The 17,983-nt window shown below is 54.7% G+C and overlaps 1 protein-coding gene across 2 annotated transcripts in view; it reads right to left on the reverse strand.

Moving 5' to 3' along the window:
- Positions 1-2,852: 2,852 nt before the first annotated feature.
- Positions 2,853-17,983, reverse strand: part of SNPH (syntaphilin) — a 41,934-nt gene continuing 26,803 nt past the window's right edge. The window contains exons 3-6 of one of the 2 annotated variants that reach the window (XM_055543197.1): positions 10,416-10,512; positions 9,611-9,718; positions 7,151-7,300; positions 2,853-4,065 (exon numbers count right to left, since the gene is read on the reverse strand). In XM_055543197.1, coding sequence (XP_055399172.1) covers positions 2,874-4,065; positions 7,151-7,300; positions 9,611-9,718; positions 10,416-10,465 — 1,500 coding nt within the window. In that variant the 5' untranslated portion in view covers positions 10,466-10,512 and the 3' untranslated portion in view covers positions 2,853-2,873. Of the gene's footprint in view, positions 4,066-7,150; positions 7,301-9,610; positions 9,719-10,415; positions 10,598-17,983 lie in introns of those variants that run through there. The other variant, XM_055543196.1, reaches the window with a different exon arrangement.

Raw genomic sequence — 17,983 nt, forward strand, 5'->3', positions numbered from 1 at the left:
AAGTTATCCCCTTGGGAGATATTTGGAATAAACTTCACTTGAGGCCAGCTCTCTGAGCAGAGTACTGCCCCTGACTCTGATTCCTGCTTGAGCCTGGACCAGAGGAGTAGCCGGGCCAACTCTGGCCTGGACCCCACAACTGAGGGGAAGCCAATTCTGGCAGCGGGGCTCCAAGGGACCAGCAGTTCCACAAGGTGATTCCTGAGAACGGTGTTGCTCAGGATCTAATCAGCTCCAGCCAGAGGCTGGGGAGAGGGGAGACCCCAGAGATTTCTGCTCTAGAAGCGGAGGGCATGAGAGAAGGTCACAGCCCAACAGGAGGAGGTATTAAGCAGGAAGGAAAAGGGGAGCCTTGGAGGATGAGCACTCAGCGGGAGGCTCCGGGGCCCTGGCCTTGCCTCCAGCCCCACATTCTGGACGCTGCAGTCTGGGCTTGGAGCCTGAGCCAGCGGGCCGCTGCTTCTTACCGCTGGAGCCTCCCAGGCAGCTCTGCCCCTTTTGCATAGATGCGGGATCCCGAACACACACACGCACACAGGCACGAGCTGGAGCCTGGCCGACACGGTCCCAGCACCTGTCCCGGGCTTGGGCCAAAGAGTCGCCTCCTCCATTGACAAGAGACAAAGCCTGTCAAAGGTCCCACCAGACCCCACAAAAGAGAGGACCCAGAGTGGGCTGGGGCCCCTCTGACCAGGCAGGCAGGTCTCAGGCCAGAGCAAGAGTAGAGGGTGGCACCAGTTCCTCTCACCTTGTCCACAGACCTGAGTCCACACTCTTCCCGAGGGGCTTGTTCAGAATTAGGGACAGAGCGGACCACGGCCCCGGCCCTGACCACGTCCACCATAACACAAGACACAGTAGGAAGGCCACAGACAGCAAGACGCAGACAGGAGCAGAGGGGCTATGCAGCTTGACTAGATTCCAGGGGTGAAAAATATATAGATTTTATGTTGTCAAATATAGTCATATCTTTATTTTCTCAGCAAAGCTTTTGACTATTTCTAAGGAGACACTGCACAGCTCCGTGAGTACACGGCACGAGGTGGGGTCCATGGCCAGTCTTGGCTTGGCTTTGGATGGGTGTTGTCCACTGCCCCTCCACGTCATGACCCCAGGGTCCTGTGGGGCAGCCCAGCCCTGCCCCCAGAGTTCAGGTTTGGTTCGGCTGGGATCAGGGGGAGCTCCACGAGGATGGCAGGTCTGAGGCTTGGAGTGAGGACGGGGGGCTTCGGAGGCGCAAAGCACATGGCTGAGGGGCTCTCCCCCCAGCTGGTGGCTAGGCTGGCTGCCCACCCCCAGCATGCAGGCGTCCCCCGCACCAGCAGAGGCACAGAGAGGAAGGGCAGAGTCCACGAGTCAGGTGACAGCTGCTGAAACAGCGGGGTGGGCAAGCCACCTTGACGGAACCAGAGGGCCCCCCTAGGCCAGAGGGCTGAGTAAGACACAGGGTCCCAGCAATGCTCCCCACCCCTGCTCCAGTGTAGGGCGTAACTCTGAGGAGTGGGTGGGGTGAGCAGACAGGTATACGCCCTGAAGGGGAAGAGGAATGGGTTTACTCTGTAAAATAAGAATGTTAATAAAATGTCAGCAGCTTTGCTGGGGGACCCAGACGTGGTCCCAGGGAAGGAGGCAGGGGGCCAGTGAACCTTTCCAGGTTGACTGGGCTTGGGCTGGGAGCCCCACTCCACTCCCATCTAGGAAACATCCCAGAGCACCCTGCTTTGGCCTGGACGGACATTACGGCTTCAGCACCTCATCTTGCCATTCATCCTGCTGGATATTCTTCCAGAGGCAGATAGGTGTAAGATTTAGGAACCCTCATCCTAGAAAGCAAGCAGCCACCTCACAGGAGATCCCGAGATGCATGAGAACCAAGCCCCAAAATGAACATAGTGCAAAGCAGAAGTTGGTTCTAAAGTCTCTGGAGAAACCTGGGCAAGCTCCAGGGGCTGGAGTGAAACCAGCTGGGGTTGCTGAGCCCAGCCCTGCCTCCCAGGCTGCAAGGCCTCATCTCAGAGGCTGGAGGAGCCCCCTTGAGCTGCCAGCCCCATCTCCTCCTTTTGTGCTGGCAGAGTCTCCAGATGGGAGCTGGGGCTCAGGCCAGTCTGGCTCTCACAGAAGAATGACCTGACACCGTCAGAAACTCCAAGAGGAAAAGTGAGGTGGGGAAGGTCTGAGATGAACAGACAGACAGGGGACCCACACTGCCCTCTGCCACCTCTTGCCCATCACCATCTTTCCTCCAGCCCGTGGCCTGATTGTGCTCCCAAATCCCAAGTGGGGAGAAGTCTGAAGAGGCTGGAGCTTAGCACATGCCAAGTGGTTCCAGACTTGCTCTGAGTCCCAGTCCCCTGCCTGTACTTTGGGTCACAGCTGCCTCCATCTGAGGAGATAATACTGGCCCAGAAGCCTGGGCTGAGGGCAAGGGGTGGCTTGGGAGACAAGGCCTGGCATACACAGGGAAACAGACAGGACCTGGGGGCGGGGGATGGGGAGGCCGGACTGACAAGTCAAGGCTGGCCTCCCCAGATCATCACACGGGAGACTTCCTGAGCAGCGGCTGCCCTGTGTGGGGGGCCTGGTGGGCAGGGGGGCCGGGGTGGGGGCCTCACCACTTTCTCTCTCTGCAGTGTGTCTGATCAGTGGGCCTCCCGGCTGTCCGTCTCTCTTCCCTTCTCTCCTGTTGCAGTTTTCAGACACCTTCCCCCGACCTTCACTCCTAGCCTCTGATACGGTTATCATCCTGAAAAAGCCACCTCCAAACCCCAAACTAAAGAAATAAGATGATGCCCCAGGGGAAGGTGTGAGAGGGAGGGCGGCACCCCTACAATTGGTAGTTGGGCTGTGGGAGCCTCTGCCCAGGCCGGCCCTCCTCAGAGCTGGGAGCTGCCTCCGGCTGTCGTGCCAGCGGCGCTCGGGCCCTGATGGCTCAGCGAGCGGCAGCTGATCCTGCGAATGGAGTGCAAGGCCACCGTGCAGCAGCCCCGCAGCAGGGAGCTGATGTTGTAAATGGGCTGGCCCTGGCGCCGCTGGGAGCGGCAGAGCCAGGCCACCGTGGGCACGGCGGGCACTACCACGGCCAGCAGATCCACGATATAGTGGCGGCTCCAGTAGCTCTTGGGCTCCTTCTCGGCCGTGGCTGCCTCCTCCTCCTCTTCCACAGGGCATGCCACGCTCACCGAGGGGCTGGGGTTTGGGTGGGCACCAGGGTGGTGTGGGGTGGGCCCCCAGGTGATGGGCTCCGGGGCCTCCAGCTCATCCCCCACCGTCACCACCACTGCAGAGTTGGGGTCTCTGGGCCCCGGGGGGTGGGGATCCAGCTCCGGGCGCCTGTCCCCTGACTCGGGGACCATCCCGCAGACCTGGGCCTGGGTCACTTTCTCCAGGATGGTGTCCAGGTCAGGCTGGGATGGCACGAAGTCTGTCTGGATGGCGCGCTCCTGCATGCAGCTGGCCTGCACACCGGCCTCCGTGCCACACAGCAGCTTCTCATAGGTGTTGCTGGCGGGGAAGCGGGGCCCCAGGCTGAAGGAGCTGTGTAGAGACGAGGGCTCCTCGGGGCCGCAGTCCACCCCTGACGACAGCAGGCTGCTGGCCTCCAACGCCTCCGTCCGGCTCAGGGTGTCATCGTTGGCCGCGAAGCCGCTGTCGACCCCATCCTCGGCCGAGGTGCCAGGGTGGTTCCCGGGCGGGTGGTCGCCGCAGACAGCGGGGTCGCTCAGCTTGGTGTATGTGGAGCTGCGGGTGAGAGAGCGGGCTGGGGAGCCGCCAGCCGACTCGCCCGCACCATCCTCCTTGGCCAAGCCGTTCTGGGCCACTTCCATGCTGTGCAGCAGCGTCTCCAGCTTCTTGTTCTGGATGTTGATGTCCACGAAGTACTTCTGCAGCCCCTTGTCCTTGTCGATCAGGTTGTTCTTGACAGTGTCGATGACCTGCTTGAGCTGCTTAATCTCCTTGCGGGCCTCCTTCAGGGCCAGCTGGGCCTCCACGCGGTGGCACTCCTCCTCAATCCAGTCCTCCTGCATGCGCGACAGCTGCGTCTTCAGGTCATCGATCTCTGTGTCCCTGTGAGCGGATGAGACACTGCGCTCATCACCTGGCCGGGCACTCCATTAAGGACAGGCAAGGAGGGGGTTGTCCCCAAGGACAAAAAGCACTAAAAACAAAGGAACGACTCGATGCCTTCTTCCTCATCCTCTTTATTCCACCGGGGAAGCAGTGGGGGTGGGACAGGGGTGAGGGGTCAGGACAGAGGAGCCCCTTCCTTGGGGACAAGAAGCCACCATTGCATTCCCACCCCCTAGAGCCGAAATGCCGACGACCGTCCACTTTTACATCCACTACCCAAAGAAGAGAGTCGATGATGAAGACCTCAGTTTAAAAATGCAATTGCTATAAAAACTTAATACATCCGTTTAAAACTCTTAACATAAAACAACAAAAACGAAACCTAAAATCTCTGCTCTGCCCAGAGGGATGTGGCCTCCTACAAAAGCCGGTGGTGGAAATTTTCAGTGGAGGGTTATTTGGCCAGAGACTGAGGGGAGAGGGTGACAAACCACTTTGTTTTTATGAGAGAAATTACTGCCGTGAATGTTGCTGATAATGTTACATCTTCCCTCCAGGGGAGGGGTGAGAAGTGGTGGATGAGTCCGAGGAGAGTGATGAGAACAGAGTGGCTGTCTTATCTGTGCTAGATGTGTCCTTCTTGTAAGTACTGTCGAGAGGAGAGGCCCAGAAGATTGCTGAAAAAGGCACAGAGCTATTCCCAAGAGGAGAGGCAAGAGCAGGCAACATGGACTGTCAGAAGAGTCTCTGCCAGAAACTCTCAGGCTTTTAAAATCCCTGAGGCTTAGATGAATCTGGGGGGCAGTGCAGGGGAGGGAGGTGAAGTAGGAAATGATGCCATCTAGTCCAGAGGTAAAGCCAGGGTGAAACTCATCAGGATGAGCTAAAAGCAGTAAGAAAGGAGGAAAATCTTTCATGGAACTGAATTCAACCTGCACGCAGACACTCATCCCAAATTTATGTGAAATAAATAAAATCCAAATGGCATATCCGTCACTTTGGGGTTTATAAGGCCAGCAGAGTGACCAACCCAGATCCAGCATCGTGCTCTTTTCAAAGGCAGATTAGAAATTCAGGAAATGGGCCCAGGAATTTCACTCCACAAAACACTGAAGGGCCTTGGCCTGGGGAGCTGCAGGGGGCACAAGATCAGCAGTGGCATCAACTGGAAGGGGCAGAAGGGAAGGAAGGGCTGCCCAGCGGGCACAGCTTGGCAATGGAGGTGGGGTGGCAGTGGGGACCTGCAGGGGCTCAGAGCCCCCACAGGTGCGGAGAAGACTGTCCACTCCTCCTGCCTTGGGGTGGAGGGCTCACTCTAGGGTAATCCCGCTCACTGACGCTGAGCCCTGGGAGGAAGGGTGAGTTTGGAAGAAGGGACTGGGCGTGATCAGCTGGGCTGGGCCCACTCCTCCTTGGAGCTGGCAGGACCCTAGAGCTGTGGCTTCCCAGCCCTGTCTCGGTCTCAGGTGGTCTGTGGGATGTTATATTTGAACTGGGTCTTGAAAGATAAATTTGCCAAGGAAGTGAGATGGGGGAAAAGGGCGTCTTGGAAGTGGGGATACAGTGTATGAAAGCACAGAGTGTAAAGCCATCTTTGAGGAGCAGGCAGGCTACTGAGGGAATGAGAGCATCACTGTTCACAGCGTGTGTGGAGGGCAACAATACAGTAAGTAGAGAGCGGCCAAGTTACCGCATGAGTTGTGGGTGGAGAGGCTGGGGAGCTGAGGTTCAGGCACGTCCAAAGCAGGGCATCCTGCCCAAACCACACAGGGCAGGTGGCCTGCTCTGAGCCACAGGGCAGTCCTGGAAAGGCAGGAAGGAAATGGGCTGTCTGCTCCCTGAGGACAGCAGAGCAAAGGGCCAAGCAGACCCAGGGCATCACTGAGAAGAAAATGGGAAATAGAAATCCTGGCTCTGCAGACAAGGAGGCCCACAGAATGCCACCTGTGACCTCCTCAAGTTCCAAACCACAACAAATACAGACTGAATGGGGTACTTGGCAGAGCTCTGGTCAAGAAAGATGTGGTCTTACTTACTTATTTTATATATATATATATATATATATATATGTATGTATGTATATGTATGATAGACACATTCACAGAGGGAGAAAGATTAGTGGCTGCCAAGGATGGGAGAGAAATGGGAGCATGATTGCTGCTGGGAACAGGGTTTCTTTCGGGAGTGATGAAAACATTCTGGAATTAGATACTCTTGATGGTTGCACCATTCTGTGAATATACTAAAAAACCACCGAACTGTTTACTTTAGATAAGTGAATTGTATAGTATGTGAATTATATCTCAATAAAATTGTCATATTAAAAAAAGAAAAGATGAAGGAAGCCGTAGTCATGGTGCTCTGACCCCCCAGTGCCCTGCGCGGCACCTTGTCCAGCTCACAGTTAGCTGTGTATCTGAATCCATACAGTTTGGAGAAGATGGGTAGATGATGCAAAGGTCAGAGGGCAGCCCTGAAGCTTCCATCATAAAGATGAAGCCGCCAGCCTGAAAAGGTGAAGGCTGGGAGGGTCAGGACTGGCCCTCAGGTCTGGAGAATGAGCTCAGACAGGCTCACGGGGTCTCCTGGGAGACCCCTGGGCTGGGTGGGCGTTCAGAGAAAGGTTCCTCGCAATGGATGAGGAAGAAGGCACCTGGGCCTGAACGGTAGGTCAGGAGCCCCTGGTGACCCCCTGGGAGGAGGCCAAGGAGGGTTAACAGGTTGTTTCTCCCCCCCCGCCGCACCCCCCCAACCCCGGCCCTGCCACCAAACCTCCCCGCCCCGCGATGAGCAGGTCAGCCGGGAAGAATGCCCTGGGCTCCTACTCCCCAGGTAGAAAGGAGCCAGGGCACGAGAAGTGGCCAAAAGGGGCTGCCAGGCTGCTACTGAGAGAGCACTGCCTTGGAGTGAGAGGGAAGGCGGGGAGGCCAGGATAACTGCTTTCGGCCTGGCCCTAAGCAGCCACCTGAAGCTTCAAGGAACAGCTGAGGGAGGGAAGGGACGGGTGGGGTTTTGCGGGAGAGAGGAGCCCCCAGCCACTCCTTCCTCCCAGAGATGCCACGGGCCCTGGCCTCCCGCTCACCGGTCCTGGAGCCGGTCCTGCGTGTCCTTCAGGCGGGCCTTCAGGTGCCGGATGCACACCTCCTTCTGCTGCAGGGGCGTCAAGTACTGCTCCGGGGTGGGGGGCTTGATGCCATGGTTGTCACTGCACAGCGTGTACTTCATGGAGCGCCTGCCAGGGGGCGCTCGTCAGCGGGGAGCGAGGAAGGGGCCTGGCGATGCGCTGGGCCTCCAGGCGCAAGGGAGCCCCGTCCACCCATCCTGGTGTCCCGCCCACTCACCCTGGAGCCCCGCCCACCCATCCTGGTGCCCCACTCCCCTCTGGTGCCCTCCCTCCCCGCCTCCAGCGCCTTGCAGGCCAGGCCTCCCCCTGTGCCCCTGTGTGCATGAGAACACCCGGCCCTTCTGGAAGGTGGGTTTTATTAAGGTTCTTCTGAGGGAAGAGCATAGCGTCGAGGTGGGGAGGTCAGGGCTCCTCTAGCTCGGGGTGGGGAGATACGTCACAGAGCATGTGGACAAGCCTGGTACCACCCAGGGCAATGCCATCTCTGTCAACCCAATCCCTGCGCTGCAGCCCAGGGCTCAGTCTCCCATCCCAGAGAATAAAGCTGAGGCAGGGAGAAGCCTCCCTCTCCATGTAATTATCCCGGGGCCTGCCTGGTGGGCAAGGACTTATCCGTTGTATATGTGAGTGACTCGGTGTGGAAATCTAATCACTGTACCGCAAGAACCATAGGAGCTGGCTCTGTGTCGTCATCATCACCATCGCCTAAACGTTCATTCTGTGTAAAGCAGGTACCGAAGTGGTAGCCTGTCATTTCCCTGGCATAAGGTGGGTGATACTTAATATAAAATTAATAGTGTGTAAGTTTCCTCACTGTTCTACAACTGTGCCTTCAGAGGATCACATTCCCCTACAGTAGGCCTTTCTCTGGTAATTGGAGAAACTGCCTATCATTCTGTCATCACTGTAAGTGGTTTTAGACAAATGTAACAATGTTTCTCATACCATATTATGAATATGACTGTAATACTGTATGCCATAAGATTTTTATAACGATTCATTCATTAGATAGGCTAGGCTACCCTGAAGCAATCGTATTGCTGCTTCTTTGTTATCAATGTGTATTGTTATCAATACATGCATCATTATGCCTGTAAGTAAATATGAATTTCTTTTTCACATGATCTTTTCATTTTTGATGTCTAGTCTTAGTGATACATATAATCCCTACAGTGTTTTGTGTCATATAAGACAATATTGATGTCCTGACAGGTGATTCATCTTAGAAATAATATAAACATACCGTGTCAATAAGTACAGTGCTGTAAACATATTCTCTTGTGCTTATAATTTTCTTAACATTTTGTTTTCTCTAGTTTACTGTATTGTAAGCATATTGTTGATAGTACATATAACATACCAAATATGTGCCAATCAACTGATTATGTTATAAAGGCTTCTGCTCAGCAGTAGGCAGTTGTGTTTTGGGGCAGCCAAACGTGATATATGGATTTTCAACTGCACAAGGGGTCAGTGCCCCAGCCTCCCTGTTGGACCAGGGTCAACTATTCTAGGACACCAGCTCATGAACACATTCACACAAATGCAGGTCGATCCTTCCCATCTGCACGTGCCCACTCATGTTCTAGAGGCACATGGGAGCCCAGATGTGCATCGACTGTTCATAACATCGACCTGTTCATAGCTGTACCCTGAGGTGGAGGCAGGCTGGACATGCACTGCTCCCAGCAGCCACACTCCCCCTCATGGGGTGGTGCAGATGTGCATGTGTGGTGAGCACACCCAGCTCCCACCAGTGCCAAGGAGAAGGAATTCCCACCCAGAGGAGGCGGGAGGGCCAAGGCTTTCATCCAGGGGTCGGGAGCACCCCTATCCCACCAGCAGACCTCAGCCTAGCCTCCTCAACTCACAGCTTCCTGCCTTCTCCCCAACAGAACTCCCATTGTGCTTAGGTGGCCCTGCACGTGGAACCACTAACCCTCCCTGAAGCCAGTCAGTCACACCTGGCACCCGCCAGCACAGTGTAGACAGAATTTACTGGGGAACGTGTCCTGTCTCAGGAAACATGAGCCTGGCGTAGAGGGGAGGGGGGGTTGGCCTTCTGCCTTCTTCTTCCCTGGACGTGGACCTGATGCCTGAAGGTGTCAGAGCCAGCTGTACACCAAGGATGGTGGAGGTGGGGTCCTCGACACTTTAGGGAGTCGCCCACCTCTGGCCCCTTGTTCTGAAAGCATCACCCCTAGTTTGTCTCAGCCACTGTCTTTGGTTATGTGTAGCTGGGTATGATCATATCATCTTACAGATGGGAAACTGAGGCTCAGAGAGAAGGGACCTTCTCAAGGTCACACAGCCAGGGAGTGTGCTCGAGTTGGGGATGGTTAGAACACCCACACCCCCCAGGCCCCAAGGCGTTCAGGTTCCCTGCCGGCTGGGAGGCAGGAGGGAGGGGCTGGTTACCTGGGCGTGGGGCTGCTGTCACTGCCCTTGCAGGAGCCTGAGTTGCTGCTGCTACTGAGAGAAGAGGTGCCGTAGGCATCCCGCACACTCACGGGTGGAGAGGTGCGCCTGGAGGCAGGGAGAAGAGGCAGGTGCTCGTTCTGGCTGGTGGGCAGCTGCGGACACTGGGCGAACACTGCCAGGCCGCTGCGGCCCAGAGGGCCCCCACTTTGGGGTCACCGCCGGGGAGAGAAGCAAAGGGGAGGGTGGGGGGACAGAACAGACAGGGGTGACAGAACAGACAGTGCAAATGAAGATGGAAAACCAGGAGGCAGGTCCTCCTGGCTCCCCAGGACAGAGGCGGAGGCTGAGCAGGGCTGTGGGCCAAGGGTGGGGCCCAGCTACCCCTAGCGAGGGTCCTCAATGTCCAGGGTCCCCCAAGCCCAGAGGGAAAGGGCCCTGTGTGAATTGAGACGGAGGAGGAGAGGAACGGGCAGGCAGGCGTAGGGGCAGGAGGAGGGGCATACGTGGAGTCTGGGTGAGCCTGGGTGGAAGGCTACATGCTGTCTTTGTAAGGATGGAACAACAATATTAATGATGGGAAGGATCCAATGGCTTAAGTCTTCAGACAACTTTTCTATCCACGGTGTCATCTGAGCCCTTAAATAGTTCCTGAGGCAAGTGTCAGCAAGCCCATTTTAAAGACGGGAAAAATGGGGGCAATGACTTGCTCCAAGACAAGTAGGTGGTGGACAGAGTAGGAGGAGGCAGAGACCCCCTCCCCCCACTTTCAGAGGCCAAGGCTCTGGGCAAGGGGGAGACTCACCTGCGGGATCCACCAGAGGCCCGTCTACTGCCTGGCAGGGACATGGCCATGAGGCTGCGGGTCCGGGTGAGGGGCGGGATGGGCGGTGTCCCCGGGGCTGAGGAGAGAGGGCGGGTTGGGGGGGCCGTGGGGAGGGCCGGGCCCGGCCACGTCATCCTCTCGCTGGGGCTGCTGCCCGGCATGGCTTCTCCTCTTACCCTTCAGCAGGACACCTGGGACCAGGCTGGGGGCTGGCAGGCAGGCTCTGCCCACGACTGCCTCCACCAGTGAATTTAGCAGGCTCCCACCACCCAACTTAAAATCACGATTGTCAGAGCCTCAGGATGGCCAGAAATCATCAGTCCAGCCCCGTGTCCTCAGATGAGTGGATGGTGCCCCAGAAGAGCGAAGGCCTCCCCCCAGGTCACACTGACACTAGGGCAGGGCCTTCTGATTGCCTCAACCCAGCACTGAGTCTGGCTGTGAGCCAGGGTCCCCGGACCCCTGACTCTCAGACCCCCACCCCTGTGCTGGTCAATCCACCCTCCTCCTTGGAGGGGACTGCAGGCTGGAGGACTCCTGGAGCATCACCAGGAAGCCCAGATTAGGCTGGGCTAGTCTCGACGTCCTTCCCAGGGTGCCTGTTGATGCGAGGCTCGGGGCTTCCCATCTATAGGGGAGACAAGACAGACCAACACACCAGCACACGTGTAGAAAGACATATGGATACACATGAACATGAAAAGGTACCGCATCCCTGCCATTCCAAGGCGTGCCACACAAGGCTCAGTGAACATGCTCAGGGGGCCTGTCCACAATGCAGGGCATGCAGCCCTTGCCTGCCCCACCTCCACTTCCCACATGCTACACACAGGCACGCCTGTGCCCATCCATGCAAATGCGCATGCTCATTTTGGGATGCACGAGGAACTCAGGGCACAGGCTCAAAGCAAATGAGGAAGGAGACAGATGGGAGAAGAAGACACTACCCCACCCATTCAGAGCATCAGTGTAGGCTGGACCCAGTAGGAAGGGACCATGCCTGTGGAGATCCATCCTCGGCCCTCTTGACAAGTGGGTAGGGAGACTCAGATCTGGGCTTCTGCCTGGGGATCCCTCGGGCCCTTTCCTGGGTAGGGGCCTGGGTTCTGAGGGCAGCTCTACAGAGGTTTAAGGGAGGGAGAGGCCCCATGCTGGGCTGGTGTTGGCTGTTGTGGGAGGAGGCCTATGCTGGGCTTCAGCCCAGAGCTCCCAAAGGCCAGGGAAGGGAATGGGCCTGGACTCTTTGCAGCCAACATGCTAGTTCTGTGCCAGCTCCAGAGACCCTTGTCCCCTCCTTCCATACTCAGAGCAGGGACTAAGGACAGTCGCCTGGGTTACAGGACTCGGCCGAGGACACCGTGCACTGGACCTTCCTCCATGCTGGGAGAGAAGCCGTTGCCAAGCCCTACTCCACGCCAAGACCCGTGCTAACCACGTTACGTACATTACGCCATCGACTCCTCCCAACAATCCTATGAGGAAGTGCTGTGATTAGTCCCTTTACAGATGAGGAATCTGAGAGGGAAGGGACTGCCTGAGTCCCTGCCCCAGTGTGGCAGGGCCAACACCTGAGCCAGGCCAACACCAGATGCTGAGGGGCTGGATCATGAAGCCCGGATCCCCTGCCCAGGGCACCACCCCTTCCCACGTCAGGGCCTCTGAGGATCCCGGCTGCCCCGGCCAGTGGTGAAGCTGCCTCCTGAGCAGACAAAGGTGCTGCTCAGGTGGCCTGTTTCCTGGCTGGGACACAGACACGGTCTGTTCCCTGGAGGGCCTGGACATAGCCAGCATTGTCTGCCCAGAGGTGTCAGGTGCCAGGTACAGGAGCCGCCGGCACCCCACCTGTTATCTGAGCTGCTTGACCTGGCTTGGCAATGCATCCCACCCACCATGCCTCAACCACCCAGGCAGGGCCTCCTGGAACTGCAGGGCTGGCCCTCAGAGGAGGAACCGTGGGACAGGGGCTGGGGGGACAAGCGTGCTCCTCCATACTTGCCAGGAGGCCACCAATGTCTTAACACCTCCTAGGCACAGGAGAGCCTCAACGAGGAGCATGGGGGAGGGGCTGATTGTCCTTACTCATGGGTGACAAGGGCTTCAAGGATCACCTGTCTTTTTTTTTTTTTTAATTGGAGGATAATGGCTTTACAATATTGGGTTGGTTTTTGCCATATAGCAAAGTGGATCAGCTATATGCACACATATACCCCCTCCCTTTTGAGCCTCCCTCCCACCCCCACCCCTCATTCTACCCCTCTAGATTGTCACAGAGCACGGAGTTGAGCTCCTTGTGCTATACAGCAGCTTCCCACTGGCTAGCTATCTTATGGGAATGTATATATGTCAATGCTATGCTCCAATTTATCTCCCCCTTGATCATCTGTCATTGACAGACCTCTTCTGTCTGCTACCAGGTGACCATGCTGAGTGCTATTATGTGCCTTGGCTCATTATTCCAAATAAAAATCCTTCAAGGCAGGATCTGTTATCACATTTGGGTCCAAGGTCTCACAGCTGCACATCCAATAGACCCTGGCCTCTAGCCCCAGTTAGCCTGGCTTCACCGGCCATCCTCCCGTCATCACTTCTGGTTTTTGGGAGGATGCTGTGCCTTCAGGAAGACCTTCAGAGAGGCAGGACTCAGAGCTGAGGCCAGACTTTGCTCTTCTAAGCTAGCCCTGGTGAGTGTTGCTAAGGAGCTTGCAAAGCCTGGGTGGAGCTCTAGGCTCCAGTCCTGGGAGGCAGGCACCAGCCCTGCTTCGCCTTGGAGCTGCGTGTGGCCTTATACAATGAGGGCTTTGTCCCCATTCTTACCTTGCTTGGCAACCAATCCCACACCTCCCTCCTCTCTTGCTCCCTCTTCCTTCCTCTCTGGCCTGGGGAAGGGGGGTTGGCAAGGGGATGGCATTTGTACCTGGATGGAGCTGACAGTCTCCTGGGAGGCCAAAGACAGCCATTCATCTGGGACAGAGGTGGAAGTGGCATTTCCCCTGCTGGGATGAGACCTTGCAGGCTGGAGTCCCTCTGGGAGGGCAGAAGATACCCAGGCCCAAAGGGAGTCACCTCCCCAGGATCTAGCCCAGAAGTGTTGGTGAGCACCCTGTGCTCTCTCAGGTCCTCCCTCCCCTCTGAGCCCCAGAGAGGAGGTAAGTTGCCATGGCATTTGTTGCCATGCCAACTGCTTGGCCTGGAGTCCTGTAGGCCTATCCCCAGGTGGCCACCGGAATGGAAGGTGGAAAGGAAACCCCTAAATGTGGGGAACTGGGCTGACAGTCGCCCATCATCTCCACCCCAAGGTAAGCCCAGCCCCATTTCCCCATCCTGCCCACACCTTGGCAACCCTGTTGGATCCACCCCTTTCATCAGTCCCTTACACACCCAACAATGGGAGCTTGGGAGATGGAAAGAGTCGGAAATAGTCTAAGCGATCTGGGCTCAAATCCCAGCTCTGTCATCCTCTAGCTGCCTGCCTTGGGCAAGTCATGCCACTTCTCTGAGCCTCAGCTTCATCATCTGTAGGTATAACAGAAAGCTCCTCATATGGTTACTGTGAGGATGAGATGGGATAATTCATGCATGGGGGCTTAGCCCACTGCCCACCATACAATGAACACACAAAAATGGGAACTGCCAGGATTTGGGTAGTAGGTAACCGCAGTGCAATGTGAGCTTTGAAAGAGAAACATTCAAGGGATAATAGTGGCTTCAGGAAGGTCAGGGAAAGAGTCTTCAAAAGGAAATTTACACTGGGCCTTTAGGGGTTAACAGGGGTTCACCAGGCAGAGAAAGCGCATGAGAGGGATGGAGAAGCCTGGGCAAAGGCGGTGAGTAGTTCAATAGAACAGCATGGCTGCTTGGGGAAACTAGGGGGCCTCGTGGAGGCAGGGGCACAGCAGGAGTGAGGCTGCAGAAGGAGGTGGGGCCAGACCACACAGCGCCACGAAAGCCAGAATCTTGTCCTGTGGGCAACAGGGAGCTATGGAAGGGCCTTAAAATGGGGATGGACATGATCAGATTTGCACTTTAGAAAGTCCTGCACCTTTGTGAACCATAGCTGGAAGGGAAGAAGAATCGAGGCAGAGAGACCGGTTAGGAGGTTATCAAAAAATTAGAAGGGCCTGATTCAGGGCATGGGCTTCCCAGGTGGCGCTAGTGGTATAGAACCTGCCTGTCAACGCAGGAGACATAAGAGATGTGGGTTCAATTTCTGGGTTAGGAAGACCCCTGGAGGAGGGCATGGCAACCCACTCCAGTATTCTTGCCTGGAGAATCTAATGGACAGAGGAGCCTGGCAGGTTATAGTCCATAGGGTCGCAAAGAGTCGGACACAATTTAGCGTGAATGAACGCAGGGCGGCCCAGGAACAATGAAGAAAAGGGCATGGGGTCTCCTGGAAATTCATCAGAGGCCCCCAATTAAGTAAAACTTAGGGCATAACTCTTTTTTTTTTCTTTTTAGGTAAGAATTGGATTTATTTAGAGAGAAACACACTCCATAGACAGAGTGTGGGCCATCTCAGAAAGAGAACAGCCTAGGGCAAAACTCTTGACCATGGCATTCAAGGTCATGCCATGGTCTCTACCTCTCGTCTCTACCCTGTCCAGCCAGCTCTCAGCTGCTTGCTGACCCCCGAGGAAAGCCCTGTTTGTTGCTCCCATGTCTTTGCAAAGGCCGTCTGCCCAGCCGACAGCACCTGCCCTGCTTTGTCCTCATGCATACACTGCACTCTGTGTTAGGGTCTGCCCTGCAGGCCTTTCCTCCCGGGACTCCACCAGTCACTTACTCTCTTGACCACTTAGCATGCCATGGCTTAGGTTGAAATTCAGGGAACACCACCCTCTGGGGAACTTCATAAAAATAAACACAATCAACACACAACAGTTAGTAACACAATGGGTTAAACAGGCACATATGATAGACCAAGTGGTTGGATTAGATGGTCTCCAAGACAATTCTGGATCCAACATTCTCTGATTCTAGGGCTGTGAATGAAATGATAGAGTCCTAATTGATGCTTTCTTCCCTTTCAATTACTAGAACCCCTGGGTTTCAGTTTCTCCATCTGTAAAATTAGGAAGCTGCATTCTTCAAAGCGAGACATGATGGCATTTTACTCAATCAATGAGTCACGGGGGAGAAACCAGGCACTTGGGTTAATCTAATATACTAGCTAAGTGAAAGTCCCTGTATGTACCATACATTATCCTCCCCCCTGCAAAGAATTAGCCATCAATAAAAGAGGAAATCTATCCAAAAATCCAAGGGAACAGAACAATCTGTATATGATGACTCAAGCCTCTCACAGCTGTGGAAAGCAAAGCAATGCAACCTACAGACCAGAACTTGGGCAAAATCCTCTCTCTGCCAAGACTACACCAGAAGGCAGAACATTCCACCTGTCAAGCTGCAGAGCGCCTGGTGCTCCTAGAACGCTAATGCAGAGAGAAGCGGCAGGTGGAAGACGGGCCTGGGAGTGTTCCAGCCTCCCTCTCTGGATCTTCAGGTTAGTGCTCTGAGTGCTGCTTATGGCTGAGGGGTTTGGTAAACTTCCCCTGGCTTCAAAACCTCATCACCCGCTACGCTTCTCCACACTGTCAGCAAAAGCCAGGACCTTTCCTCCTGGACACGGAAAGGGAGGTGCTGGCAGCACGTCTCCAGCTTGCTCCTTGTTTCCAACACGCTGCCCGCAGAGCCGGAGCCACTGGACTCCTCACTGTGGCAGCCCCAGCACAGCACAGGGCAGACCCACAACTTGGCCACACACTGCGAAGTCTCTCAAGGCAACCAGGATGGGAGTGAGGGTGGAGGCGTCTGCTATGCTGGGTAGTCTCCGGTGGTTACACTCAGATCCCAGAGCTTGGAGGGCATGGAGCCCAGTGGTCTTCAAACCACCCAGAGAACTTGCCCCTGGGACTGCAAGGGGCTGTGAGCTCAGGCCTCCTTCCCCCTTTCACCTGGAGAGGCTCCTCTTGTATCTGTTCTACCTATGGAAGGTCCAAAGTAAGACTACATTTTTGGACTTTGCAGGTTAAACATCTATGCGATGCATATTTTCCGTGATGAGATACTCCTTCATATCCACTAGGATGGCTATAATCAAAAACACAGATAATAATAAACAGGGGTGAGGATGCAGAGAAATTGAAACCCTTGGGTGTTGCTAGTGGGAATGTAAAACAGCATGGTACAGCTGCTGTGGAAAACAGGCTGGCAGTTCTTCAAGAAGTAAAACAGTGAATTACCAAATGACCTAGCAGTTCCACTGGTGGGTATTTACCCCAAAGAAAAGAAGATAGATGTTCAAACAAAAACTTACACATGAATGTCCATAGCAGCACTGTTCACAACAGCCAGAAGGAGGAAATGACCCAAGTCAAATGTCCATCGAAGGATGAATGGACAAAAAGTATGGTTTATACATTTGGTGGAATATCATTAAATCAGAAAAAGGAGTGAAGTATTAATATATGCAACAACATGGAAGAACCTTGACAGTCTTATGCTAAATGAAAGAAGCTAGACGCCAAAAGCCACACACTGTGATTCCATGTGTATGAAGTGTCCAGAACAGGCAAATCCACAGAGACAGAGAGCAGATTAGCGGTTGCCAAGGGCTGGGGGAAGGAGGAGTAGGGAATGACTGCTAGTGGGCATGGAATTGATGAAAACGTTTTAGAATTAGAAAGCAGTGACAGATATGCAACTTTGTGACTAGGCTAAAATCCTTTGTATCATACATTTAAAAGTGTGGATTTTATGGTATGTAGCTATATATCAATAAAAAATAAATATGATCTATATAATATTTCAAATGAACTGGTATAAAATGACAGGCATGGTCCAAGAAGGGGAAGGGAATGGCCAAGGATGGCTCTGCAAGCAGAGACTGGACGGGGACCAGAAGCAGCCCTCCGGTTCTACTTGACTTCAGGCCGCCGGGCCCAGGGCAGCCACTGCCCTGGTGCCCGAGAGCCTGGAGGAGATGGTGACTGAGGCTGCCCCTTTTGAAGGTTTGGAATATCCCCAACTCCATCTGATTCTCACAAATTCCCTGTGGAGGGAGGCCAGGTGGAGACTGATCCATGGACACATGGGAAATCTGAAGCTGCAGAGCTTTTGAGATCACTCAAGGTCACACCTGGACATCTAGGTCTCAAGGGCCTGCATTTCTACTGCATCATGAAGGTCTCACAGCGCAAGAGATCTGGGACATGTATTGTTATGCTGCATGAAAAAGCAAAATTCTACTTTGCTGGGAGATCCTAAAATACCGTGGTGGAGATGTGGGGTTACATCCCCAAATCCTGTGCTCCTCATGCTTCCATAAAAGGAGGACATCGCAGGTGAAGAAAAGGGAGGCCTCATACACTCTTGGTGGCAGTGTAAAATGAGGCAGCCTCTGAGGAAAACAGTGTGGAAGTTCCTTAAAAAACTAAAATTAGAACTACCATATGATCTAGCAATTCCACTCCTGGGTATATATCCAGAAAAACCAGTAACTTGAAAAAACATAGGCACCGTAATGTTCAATAGCAGCACCATTTACA

This window comes from Bubalus kerabau, chromosome 13, assembly GCF_029407905.1.
Source record: "Bubalus kerabau isolate K-KA32 ecotype Philippines breed swamp buffalo chromosome 13, PCC_UOA_SB_1v2, whole genome shotgun sequence".
Lineage (NCBI taxonomy): Eukaryota > Metazoa > Chordata > Mammalia > Artiodactyla > Bovidae > Bubalus > Bubalus kerabau.